Raw genomic sequence first — 13554 nt, 5'->3', positions numbered from 1 at the left:
GAAAGAAAGTGACTTGCTCAAGGTCACCATCTATATTTGAGATAGAAATAGACTTAAAAATTTAACATCCTGAAACCCAGTATTTTTACAACAGTATGCTAGTTTCATTTTAAATTTGTGTTTTATTTAGTATTTAGTAATCAAACAGGACTTTGGATATACCCCAAACAGGTGAAGAGAGGTAGCGAAACATCTTGCGAAGAACATTGGCTTCACCAAAGTGGTGGGTCTTCAGCAAGTCACTTTGTGGCTCTGGGCCTCTTGTTTTTTCATCTGCAAAATAAGGATGAATTGGATGGTCTTTAAGCTTATATTTGTTTCTGGCATTTTATGAACCTACTAGACTGTTGACCAGCCCCACCAGAGAATTTACAAGTACTGACTGAGCATACATCTCTCACCTCTGCTTTCTCCTCTATGCTGTTCCCCTCAGCCTGGGACACACTTCTTCAAAACATTTTCCCTTGCTTGCTTTTTTTCTTTTTTTCTTTTTTCTTTTTTAGTTTTTGCTTGCTTTCTTTTTTAAACTCAGCTTAAACATCACTCAACTCAAAATTGGTAGTAGTGTCTCCTGCTACCCTTGGCTTAATTTTGTCCTCTCCTCTGCACTTAACTCCTCTGACTATCCAATACCTTACCACACTGTATTGGAGTCATTGACTTTCTTGTCTCTGCCTCTACACTATGAACTAAGGCCTGGGACCGTGGTACATTTCTTGAGCCCAAGTGCCTGTAATGGTGCCTGGCTAATAGTAGGGAACTAATAAAGGGTTGGTAAATGGATCTAACAGTTTTTGCTTGGGAAGTGAGGACAAGACTGTGGCACCAATTTTATATGAAGCTGTTAGAAAGCATTTTCATGGAAAAGGGAGGATTGGAACTGAGTTTTCAAGAATCATTAGAATTTGACATGGCGCCTGGGTGGCTCAGGTTGTTGAGTGTCTGACTCTTGATTTCAGCTTGGGTCATGATCCCAGGGTTGTGGGATTGAGCCCTGTGTTGGGCTCTCTGCTGAGCATGGAGCCTGCTTAAGATTCTCTCTCTCTCTCTCTCTCTCTCTCTCTCTCTCTGTCTCTGTCTCTTTCCCTCCCTCTCCCTCTCCCACCCACTTTGCATGTGTGCGCTGTTTCTAAAATAAAAAAAATAAATAAAAGACTTAAAAAAAAGAATGACTGGAATTTGAAAGGGAATGTAAAGTAATAACGCTGGCCTAACTAATGGTGGGGGGAGGAGGTGGCTAAAAGGAGTGGGTCAGATCAGTGTTACTTATTTGAATAGCAAAACATTTGCATTAGATTGTCTGGGACGTTTGTGCAAATTACAGATTCCCCCTATAGCTCCCACCCATTACTCCCCATTCTGGATTTGTAGGTCTGGATTTACCTTTAGAACAAGCTCCCTAAGTAGATTCTTACCACTTGAATGGAGTCTTGAAATCCTGGAAGGAACACTGGCAATTGTGGGCGATTGGAAGGGATTTTAAGTTTTTGAAGAGGGGGAATGGTGGCATGAAGAAAATGGAGCTTTATGAAAGGCACAGACTAGTGGTCTGCAAAATAGACCCCCTTTTGAAGAGGGGGAGACCTCAGAGGCAAGGGGAACTTCCAGAAGTGCACCAAAGTATTTGAAGTGAGAGGAAGGGAGAGCTTGCTTTGTACTGGCCACACCAGAAATAGAGAATAAGCAGTGACTCCAAGAAGCATATTGAAAGATGAAATGATGAGGCTTGGCAACAGATTGAGTATATAAGCAATAATGGTAGGGAGCAGTTTGAAATGACAACTGTGTTTCAGGGACCCTAAGAAATGTCAGTTCCACTGATACACATGCTGCTTCTGTCTAATGAGTTCTGCTTCAGCTTGAGGTGATTGAGGTGTCTGGGAGACATCCAGGGGAGAAGTGTGTAAACTATTGGCAACATGGGCTTGAGCATAACCACAGGTCTGGGAGGAAGATAATGACATGGGGTCAGTAGCATGAGAGAAGAGGAAGGAAGCCCTAGGAGCCTGAGTTTAGACCTTTGGGAGCAGCAACATTAGACAGGAGGAGGAAGATGAAGCAAGCAGGGAATAGAGAAGAAACAGAGAGGTAGGTGGTGAATGAAGAGTAAATAAGAAAGAGAAACCAAAGGAAGAAAAAGGTTTAAGAAGGTGAGTATCCATTATGTCAGATGCTGTAGAGTTTGAGAAGGATGGGAACAGTCCTTTCAGAGTTACCCAGGTGGCTCAGTCGGTTGAGTGTCTGACTCTTGATTTCAGCTCAGGTCGTGATCCCAAGGTCATGAGATCGAGCCCTGAATCAGGCTCCACACTGAGCATGGAGCTGCTTGGGATTCTCACTCTCTCTCTCTCTCTCTCTCTCCTTCTCTTCCTCTGTTCCTCCTCCCCAGCTCTCATGCTCTCTCTCTCTAAAATTAAAAAAATGAAGAAAAAAAAGAACAGTCCTTTCAACTTGGCAAAAAGGGTTTTAAATGAAAACTAACTTTTAAAATGTGAAAATCTATAACTCTTTCTGACATGTGCATTGTTAGCTATCATACCAGGAGTAAATAAAAACTCTTGATGGCAAATTGTGTTGACAATTAATGAGCAGAAATATATTTCTGACAGGTTGGTTTCCAAAAGGATGCTATTCTATTGGAGATATGGGAAATGGGGAGGTGGGAAATGAAAGGCAATGGTTAAAAAAGGGAAACAAGGGCACCTGGGTGGCTCAGTCGGTTGAGCACCTGAGTTTGGCTCAGGTCATGATCTCATTGTTTGTGAGTTTGAGTCCTGTGTCAGGCTCTGTGCTATCAGTGCAGAGCCTGCTTGGGATTCTCTCTCTCCCTCTCTCTCTGCCCCTCCCTTGCATGTGTTCTCTATCTCAAAATAAATAAAAATAAAACTTAAAAAATAGTTTTAAAAAAGGGGGGAAACAAGATTAGGATGCACGGGCAAAGAAGAAACTTATCAGGAAATCCTAATAACATTTATGTACTTTAATGATCTAGCTTACAAAATAGGGTTGCATTGAGCTTTTAAAAAAATTTTTAGTGTTTATTTATTTTTGAGAGAGAGAGAGAGAAGAGAGAGAGAATGAGTCAGGGAGGGGCAGAGAGAGAGGGAGACACAGAATCCAAAGAAGGCTCCAGGCTCTGAGCTGTTCAGCACAGAGCCTGATGTGGGGCTCGAACCCACGAACCATGAGATCATGACCTGAGCCAAAGTCAGATGCTTAACCAGCTGAGCCACCCAGATGCCCCCGCATTCAGTTTTTTAAAAAGGTTCCATTCTTAAGAGCCTAAATGTCCATCAACTGATGAATGGATAAAGAAATTGTGGTTTATATACACAATGGAGTACTACGTGGCAATGAGAAAGAATGAAATATGGCCTTTTGTAGCAACGTGGATGGAACTGGAGAGTGTGATGCTAAGTGAAATAAGCCATACAGAGAAAGACAGATACCATATGGTTTCACTCTTATGTGGATCTTGAGAAACTTAACAGAAACCCATGGGGGAGGGGAAGGAAAAAAAAAAAAAGAGGTTAGAGTGGGAGAGAGCCAAAGCATAAGAGACTGTTAAAAACTGAGAACAAACTGAGGGTTGATGGGGGGTGGGAGGGAGGGGAGGGTGGGTGATGGGTATTGAGGAGGGCACCTTTTGGGATGAGCACTGGGTCTTGTATGGAAACCAATTTGACAATAAATTTCATACATTGAAAAAAATAAAAATAAAAAAATAAAAATAAAAAGGTTCCATTCTTGCCCCTTGGTTACAGTGTCATCTGAAAAAAACATGAGGTGTCATACAGAATGGAAACAGATATCCAAAGCTCTGTTTTTATGCTAGCTTGAAATACGGCTTCAGAGGGGAAACAGTCCCTTAAAACTCATTATCCCTCCTTTTCTTCCTTAAGGACATAGGGGTCAGGGATGGAGGGAGATCCACTTTTAAATGTGAAACAAAGTGCCAGAATATACACTAGTATAGATTACATTACTGCAAGCTGATCTGGCATGCTCAACTCCATTTGGTGCCCTAATTACAGTGCTCCATCCCTGGATAGATATTCATCAGGACATAAATTGCTCTAGGTGTTTAAAGGTTTTTTATTACTTGAGTACCTTCAATGTTTTCTGTTCTTCATCTACATTATATATACTTGATGACTTGAGATGTTAAATCCTTGAGAGTCTTTTCTACAAAGTTATGTGCTTTGGAATAATAAAGCAGGCAATCATCAACAAGAATCATAAATTTTCTCCCATTTTAGAAAGTTATTAAAAAAAAACAAAGGAGAGAAAAAAAGAATGGCTTAACAGTGATGTTGAAGGCTATTTAAAACAAGATCTGAACTGAAATCTGGGCTTATGGTGTTCAGGGGACTCCCTATCACTCTGGTTTTATCCATTGCACTCCAACAAGTAAAATGAAGCTACTGGATGAGATCTCTAGACTGTTTCCAAACTATAAACTGGGACATGACCTGATAAGCGATTTTTTTTCTTCTGAGTTGTGAATATTTTCTTGTGTCAGGTTCCCCAAAACTCCTAAGAGTCTCTGAGTTCTTACGGAACTGTTGGGTGATTAAAATTGATTTCTGCCCTCCACCTAGTGTTATCTGCCTTCTGACTTCATTTAATTGTCAATACGTCCTTAAACAGACCTGCCAAGTTGTTTAAGCACGGTGCTTCATAAGGGCTTAAGAGACTGGCTGTACTCTGGTTTCTGTGAACGGTTGCTGTGGTCCTACTTAATGCCATGGCTCATGGAATAGATTGGTATTGAGACCTGTATTTCCTTCTGACATAGCAACTGCTGTCATTTTAGGATGACTGTAAAGAGCAAAAGAACCTCTTAGTGACTTTGTTACCTAAGTGTGATCTTAAAGTCTGTATACTTCTTGAAATTGTGTCCTCTGTCAGTGACTATCCTTTTTCAGTCTTGTCTTATAATAAGCATTTATAAATAGATACAAAAAATGTCATTTTAAGAAAAGATCATTGTTGAGCTATAAAACATGTAAATTATAGGTTTTATTTATATCTCTCTACTGGAGTTTATATGTCATAACCTCCAGTAACATTCATTTTAAAATGTCATGTAAACTATTTTTTAATTATAAAACTGGTAAAAAAATTTTTTTAATTAAAGTTTGTAGGGGGGTGTAGAGTAAAAGGTAAAAAAATTTCCTTCCCTGTTTTCTAGCCTTCAGTACAACTCTCCAAAAGCAATCACTATTAACAATGTCTCAAGTTTCTTGCATGAATTTTCTTCTTTTTTAAAGTTTATTTATTTTGAGAGACAGAGAGTGGAGAAGAGGCAGAGAGAGAGAGGGAGAGAGAGAATCCCAGGCAGGCTCCGTGCTTTCAGCTTAAGATCATCACCTGAGCCAAAACCAAAACTCAAATGCTTAACTGACTGAGCTACCCAGGCGCCCCTCTTTGCATGAATTTCCTAAGCATGTACAATTATATATACATATATATATGTATGTATACGTACTCACTTTTACATAGTAATACCATGTATATTGTTCTTCATCTTATGTTTTTTTAAGTTCACTTAATATACCAGGACTGTGTCATACCAGCATGACTCAGTCAGCCTCATTCTTTTTTTAAAACTGCATGCCATTTCATTATATATCTGTACCATAATTTACTGCTGAACATATAAATAATTTCCAATTTTTATCTGGTTGTTGTGGAAGCGCAAATAATTGCAAATAATGGACATTAGTAGGAATGAAATTACTGAATCAAGGAGCACGTGTTTTAAATTTTGATGAGATATTTCCAGGTCGTCTTGCACACAGTTGCACTTCTGTCAATATTCTCTGAGAGTGTTTCCACATTCTTATCTATCAGTCTCCGTTTGAGATTTGAAATTTCTACTGTTCTAGTAGTTGAAAATTGTTATTTCTTTTTACTATGCCTTTGTTGGATTAGTGTGCATTGAACCTTTTTTATAAGACTAATAGTCATTTTTATATTTGTGTAAATTGTGTGTCCTTTGATTATTTGTCCCTCACCACATCCATTATATGAGAGAAAAAGAAGCCCTTTACTAGGATAGACTACCATTTATTTATTTATTTTTCTAATTTATTGTGGGTTTTTTGGATTCAGCTTTATTTGTTTATTTATTTATTTATTTGTTTGTTTATTTATTTATATTTTAATTCCAGAGTAGTTGACATACAGTGTTATAATAGTTTCATATGTATAATACAGTGATTTGACAATTCTATACATTACTCAGTGCTCATCATGATAAGTGTACTCTTCATCTAGTCCACCTATTTCCCCCAAGACCTCCCCTCTGGTAAGCATCAGTTTATTCTCTATAGTTAAGAGTCTGTTTTTTGGTCTTTTTCTTCTCTTTGTTCATTTGTTTTGTTTCTTACATTCTACATATGAGTGAGATCATATGGTATTTGTCTTTCTCTGACTGACTTGTTTCACTTAGCATTATAACTCTAGATCCATCCACGTTGTTGCAAATGGCAAGATTTCATTCTTTGTTATGGCTGAGTAATATTCCATTGTGTATATATCCATCTATCAATGGACGCTTGGGCTGCTTCCATAATTTGGTTATTGTAAATAATGCTGCTATAACATAGGGGTGCATATATTTTTGAATTAGTGTTTTCATATTCTTTAGGTAAATACCCAGTAGTGGGATTACTGGATCACATGGTAGTTCTGTTTTTAATTTTTTGAGGAAACTCCACACTGGTTTTCACAGTGGCTGCACTAGTTTGCATTTCTATCAACAGTGCACAAGGGCTCCTTTTTCTTCACATCTTCACCAACACTTGTTTCGTGTCTTTTTTATTTTAGCCATTCTGACAGGTGTGAGGTGATACTTTATTGTACTTTTAATTTGTATTTCCCTGATTATCGATGAGTGATGTTGAGCATCTTTCCATGTGTCTGTTTTCCATCTGTATGCCTTCTTTGGAGGAATGTTTGTTCATGTCTTCTGCCCATTTTTAATTGGATTATTTGTGTTTTTTGTGTTGAGTTGTATAAGTTCTTTATGTATTTTAGATACTAACCCTTTGTAGGATATGTCATTTGCAAATATCTTCTCCCATTCAGTAGGTTGCCTTTTAGTTCTGTTGATTGTTTTCTTTGCTATGCAGAAGGTTTTTATTTTGATATAGTCCCAGTGGTTTATTTTTGCTTTTATTTCCCTTGCCTCAGGAGACACATTTAGAAAAATGTTGCTATGGCTAATGTCAGAGATATTACTGGGATAGGCTACCTTTTATTTTATTTTTTATTTTTTTTTAACGTTTTTATTTTTGAGACAGAGCATGAATGGGGGAGGGGCAGAGAGAGAGGGAGACACAGAATTGGAAGCAGGCTCCAGGCTCTGAGCCATCAGCCCAGAGCCCGACGCGGGGCTCGAACTCACGGACCGTGAGATCTTGACCTGAGCTGAAGTCGGACGCTTAACCGACTGAGCCACCCAGGCGCCCCGATAGGCTACCTTTTAATAGATTAACCTACCAACAGTTCACAGGAAATCATAAATATATATATTGTACACATGATCACATGATCAAATGTATATATGGTACACATGATCACCTGTACAAACACTAACTCACTTGGAGGCCTGAAAGAAAGCCGAAAAAAGAAAGTGTCTGAGAAGAGAAAGAGAACAGTCTCTCTGGAGATAGATGTGGGGACTGGCCTCAGTCTTTCTATTAGTTTTCTATTGCTGCATAAAAAATGACCACAAACTTAGCAGCTCACAGTTTCCGGGGCCAAGAGGTCAGGCACAGCATGACTGGCTTTTTGCTCAGGTCCCACAGAGCTAAAACAGTTAGTCAGCTGTGCACGTTTCCTCTTCTAAGTTGATGTGGTTGTCGCAGAATTCAGTTTCTTGTAACTGAGGGACCCAAGTCCCAGTTTCCTCACTGGTTATTAACTAGGGGCCACTCTTAGCTCCTAGAGGCAGCCTATGTTCCTTACCACATGGCCTCTTCCATCTCCAAAGCCAGCCAAGGACAGCCTCCCTTGTGTTATATCTTTCTCATTCTTCTAGTCTTTCTGACTTTCAGACCCAGATCTGATGAGTTCATGAGACTAGAAAAGCCCAGCCAGGTAATCTACCTATCTCAAGGTTAACTGATTTGGAACAAAACAGAATGGCAAAGTCCCTTGACAGCAGCACCTGAATTAGTGTTCAGTTAATTAACTGGGAGGAGGTGTGTGTACACACAGAGTCAGGAAACTGGGATGAGCATTCTGCCCAACACAACCCCCACCTGCTTTCCTCAAGGGAAGCAGACAGAGGTCATGTCTGTTGGCTGAGGAAACCAATGCTACTGAAACATTAGATGCCAGAGAAAGAGAGCATAACTGGAATCCATCTAACCCCATGCACAACAAAGTCCACCCATGTGGGTCAAAGACCTTGATCTGAGCAATGAAACAGTAGAAAGCTACAGAGAAAATCTTGGAAATCACACATACAGTCAGGTAGGTAGGTAGGCTTTCCTGACCAAGGATCCAAACCTGGCATTTCTGACTCCACAATCTCTGCCTTCTTGACCCCCACATGATGGCTCACCAGAAGACAGGTCATTCATTGGCTATACAAGTGGATTTACAGTCCTCTAGCCTTGCTTTTTCTTCTTATGCCAGTGTGATTAGAGTGTGGTTTTGTGAGATGCTGTCCTTGGGTGTCCCTGGGTGTCCAATAGAATAGAATGAAGTACCACAATCTGAATAGGTAAGTCACTAAAGGGAACTGTATTGTTGAGAATATTAAGAATTCTAAAAACCTCTCTCCCCTCCCTCTCTTTCTCTTTCATATTCCCATCTGCTGCTGTGATCCAGACGCATTATACGTGACTTGCTTGAGACCGAAGAGATTTATATAAAAGAGATTAAGAGCATAATTGATGTAAGTAGATTGGGGTAGTAGACATTAAGCATGTATTCAAACTAGAGAAGTTCTGTTGCACAAAGAGACTTAAGGTAGTTGCCACATGTCTCTAGAATCCCCACTGAGGGGACAGGTCTTACACTATCACAAGTATCTTTCCAATAGAAATAAGAACATTCGTTTGACTATTGATCCATTTAACCAAATAACTTACAAGGGACTGTGCCAATTCATATGATTCTAGCAGTGCCCAATAGGTTCACCCTATGGTTGTCAACAATGAGCATGATAATTTGAATGTTTTTGGTAATTTAATAAAGGGGAATTGTTTCAAGTAGCATTTTTTGCTTGAGAGTGAAAATTAGAATTTTCCTATTTTCCTAAGGAAATAATTTTGAGAAAAAGATTATGTGTACAAAGTTATAATAGAATTTTTTAATAATAAAATATCAGAAGAAAAAATCGCCAATAAAATAGGGGGTGGTTAATAAATTCTGATATTTATGCTAAATGAAATATTATTCAACAGTTACAAAATAATTATTTTGGAGGATCAGGCCAATATGGCAGAGAAGTAGGGGGATCTGTACTTCTCGCATCTCTCAAACAAAGAAGGGCTGAAGCCAAAGGACTTTGAACCCTGAGAGAAGGGGAGGAAAAGAGACTGAGTCTAACAGGGAGACACGGGAACAACCTGACAGGCTATAGGTGGGTGATTGCAAACTGGAGGAGATAAAATGGGGCCGCGTGGGGCCTTCTGCGAAGAGCCAAAGGGAAGCGAAAGAGTGGCTGGGGAAGTGTAGGACTGCATCTGGACAAGAGAAAAACCTCAGACCCAGACGGAGAGGGATCCCATCTCTAACTGCTTTCTTGGGACTGGGGCTGGCTGCCCTGTTCGTGCACCTGGGGAGGAGGGGAGCTACCCCCGGGTTCAGTGGTAGGTCAGGGGCACAGTCACAGTAGGAGAAAGCGGTCACCTCCCCGAAGTGCTGCAGCACAAGAGAAAGCCTGGCTGCGTCTGCCACCCCCATGCTCGGTGGCTAGGTCAGGGGCGCAGTCCACAGTAGGAGAAAGCGACCCCCTCCCTGGAGTGCTGCAACATGGAACAAAAACAGCCAGGACCACATATCGGATGGCATAGAGAGGCGCTTCCCCAGTGCCAGGGCGCATGGAGTGGGAGTTTAAATCCCAGCCAATCACTGGGGCACGGGAATTGGTGGAGCGAGAAAGACTGCCCCGTCTGTGCCCATGGCACAGTGAGGATGACTCCAACGGAGTCCACCGGGTCAGAGGAGAGGAGGCGGGGAGGGGGGGGGGCGTGGCCATTTTTCTCCCCACCACCAAGGCCCGGCCTCAGAGATGGGTCCGTGGGGCTCACCGTGGAGGCGGGACCTGCCTATACCAAACCACGCCTCTCCGCGTGGGGTAAGTGCGTGTCTACTGGAGCAGCATAGACCCTGAGGAACCAGACGGACCACTCTTCCAGACCAGTGCTTCTACATTACCTGGATTAATTCTAGGACAATTCTTATTATTTAGATACATTCTACCTTCCTTTTCTCCTTATCTCTTTCCTCCTCTAGGCCGGTTACTCTGGTTCTTGGTTTGTTTAAGCAGACATATTTAATCCATTCTCTTGATACATGTTCTACACCTCCTTCTTTCCTTTCTCTCTCTCTCTGGAATACTCAAGCTGTATATAGTTTCTCTGTCTAGATAACTTTATCATCGTTTCTTTCCCCGCCCCCCCCCCCCCACCTCCTTCTTTATTTTCCTTTCTCTCTCTCTGGATTAAGCCATTTAGTCTCTCTGCCTGGTCAGTGTTTATTTTTTCTTTTTCCCTACCCCTGTCATTTCTCTCTTTGTATGTGCTCTTCCATCAGCACCGCCTCCACCCTATTCTTTACTTATAGTTGGTGTTTTTGGTTTTTTGCTTTTGGATTGTTTGTTTGTTTTATTTGTGTGTTTGTATGTTTTTGTTTGCTGTTTGTTTGTTTGTGTTCCTTTCCAGGGCTACTTCAAGGAACAAATCAAAGCACACCTGGTGGAGGGTCCAAAACATCACTACAAGTAGGGAAATAAAATAACCAAAGTCACAATAACGGAGAGCAAGTAACACCCTCCAAAAAACACCTCCTGAAGGGCCAGACCCTGTATGGTGTATGACCCCCCTTTAATATAGCAGTGCTCACAGGTGCAGAGCATGTAACAAGCTTTTAAAACTCATAAGGGACAGAAAATTAGCCAAACTGATGACATGGAAGAATTCTCCTTAAAAGAAATTCCAGGAAGAAGTGACAGCTAAAAATTGATCAAATCAGATATAAGCAATATAACTGAACAAGAATTTAGGATAATAGACATAAAATTAATTGCTGGGATTCAAAAAGGCATAGAAGACAGCAGAGAATCTATTGCTGCAGAGATCAAGGAACTAAAAAATAGTCATGATGAATTTAAAAATGCTATAAGTGAGATGCAAGATAAAATGGAGGTGGCCACAGCATAGATTGAAGAGGCAGAGGGGAGGATAGGTGAATTAGAAGATAAAATTATGGAAAAAGAGGAAACTGAGAAAAAGAGAGTTTAAAAAATCCAGGATCGTGAGGGGAGAATTAGGGAACTAAGTGATGCAATCAAATGGAACAATATCTGTATCATAGGAATTCCAGAAGAAGAAGAAGAGAGAGGAAGGGGCTGAAGGTGTACTTGAACAAATCATAGCTGACAACTTCCCCAATCTTGGGAAGGAAACAGACATGGAAATGCACATATCATAGTGAAACTGGCAAAATACAAGAATACAGAGAGAATTCTCAAAGCAGCTAGAGATAAACAGGACTTAACATACAAAGGTAGACACGTAAGGGTAGTAGCAGACCTATCTACTGAAACTTGGCAGTCCAGAAAGGAATGGCAGGAAATCTTCAATGTGATGAACAGAAAAAAATATGCAGCTGAGAATCCTTTATCCAGCAAGTCTGTCATTCAGAATAGAAGGAGAGATAAAGGTCTTCCCAAACAAACAAAAACTGAAGGAATTCATCACCACTAAACCACCCCTACAAGAGATCCTAAGGGGGATTCTGTGAGTGAAATGTTGCAAGGACCACAAAGTACCAGAGACATCACTACAAGCATGAAACCTACAGACATCACAATGACTCCAAACCCATATCTTTCAATAATAACACTGAATGTAAATGGACTAAACATTCTAATCAAAAGACATAGGGTATCAGAATGGATAAAAAGACAAGATCCATCTATTTGCTGTCTAAAAGAAACCCATTTTAGACCTGAGAACACCTTCAGATTGAAAGTGAGGGGATGGAGAGCTATCTATCATGCTACTGGAAGTCAAAAGAAAGTTGGAGTAGCCGTACTTATTTCAGACAAACTAGACTTTAAATTAAAGGTTGTAACAAGAGATGAAGAAGGGCATTATATAATAATTACAGAGTCTATCCATCAGAAAGAGCTAACAATTATGAATGTTTATACACCGAATTCAGAAGCACCTAAATATATAAAACAATTAATCTCAAACATAAGCAGTCTTATTGGTAAGAATGTGGTAATTACAGGGGCGCCTGGGTGGCGCAGTCGGTTAAGCGTCCGACTTCAGCCAGGTCACGATCTCGCGGTCCGTGAGTTCGAGCCCCGCGTCAGGCTCTGGGCTGATGGCTCGGAGCCTGGAGCCTGTTTCCGATTCTGTGTCTCCCTCTCTCTCTGCCCCTCCCCCCGTTCATGCTCTGTCTCTCTCTGTCCCAAAAATAAATAAAAAACGTTGGAAAAAAAAAAAAAAAAAGGAATGTGGTAATTACAGGGGACTTTAATACTCCACTTACAACAATGAACAGATCATCTAGACACAAAGTCATTAAAGAAACTATGGCCCTGAATGATACACTGGACCAGATGGACTTGACAGATACATTTAGAACTATGCTTCAGTAAATCCTGAAGCAGCAGAATTTACTTTCTTCTTGAGTGCACATGGAACGTTCTCCAAGATAGATCACATACTGAGTCACAAAACAGCCCTCAATAAATATAAAAGAATTGAGGCCATACCATACACACTTTCAGATCACACTGCTATGAAACTTGAAATCAACCACAGGAAAAAGTCTGGAAAACCTCCAGAAGCATGGAGGTTAAAGAAAAGCCTACTAAGAACAAATGGGTCAACCAGACAATTAGAGAAGATATTAAAAAATATATGGAAACAAAGGAAAATGAAAACACCACAATCCAAACCCGTTGGAATGCAGCAAAGTCAGTCCTAAGAGTAAAATTCATTGCAAACCAGGCCTATCTCAAGAAACAAGAAAAATCCCAAATACGAAATCTAACAGCACACATAAAGGAACTAGAAGCAGAACAGCAAAGACACCCCAAGCCCAGCAGAAGAAGAGAAATAATAAAGATCAGAGCAGAAATAAACAATATAGAATCCAAAAAAAAAAAAAAAAGTAGAACAGATCAATGAAACTAAGAGTTGTTTTTTTTTTTTTTTTTTAATTTTTTTTTTTCAACGTTTATTTATTCTTGGGACAGAGAGAAACAGAGCATGAACGGGGGAGGGGCAGAGAGAGAGGGAGACACAGAATCGGAAACAGGCTCCAGGCTCTGAGCCATCAGCCCAGAGCCTG

General features: G+C 40.4%; 1 protein-coding gene across 1 annotated transcript in view; it reads left to right on the top strand.

Moving 5' to 3' along the window:
* The window catches only part of MCF2L2 (MCF.2 cell line derived transforming sequence-like 2), a 260479-nt gene that overhangs the window by 191046 nt on the left and 55879 nt on the right, over positions 1-13554 (top strand). Inside the window, exon 16 of the mRNA XM_030330026.1 lies at positions 8848-8914. Within this exon, the coding sequence (XP_030185886.1) occupies positions 8848-8914 (67 nt within the window). The remainder of the gene's footprint in view (positions 1-8847; positions 8915-13554) is intronic.

This window comes from Lynx canadensis, chromosome C2 (genome assembly GCF_007474595.2).
Source record: "Lynx canadensis isolate LIC74 chromosome C2, mLynCan4.pri.v2, whole genome shotgun sequence".
NCBI classification, from domain to species: Eukaryota; Metazoa; Chordata; class Mammalia; order Carnivora; family Felidae; genus Lynx; species Lynx canadensis.
The sequence above is the reverse complement of the archived record's forward strand: the minus strand, read 5'-3'. Positions and strand labels throughout refer to the sequence as shown.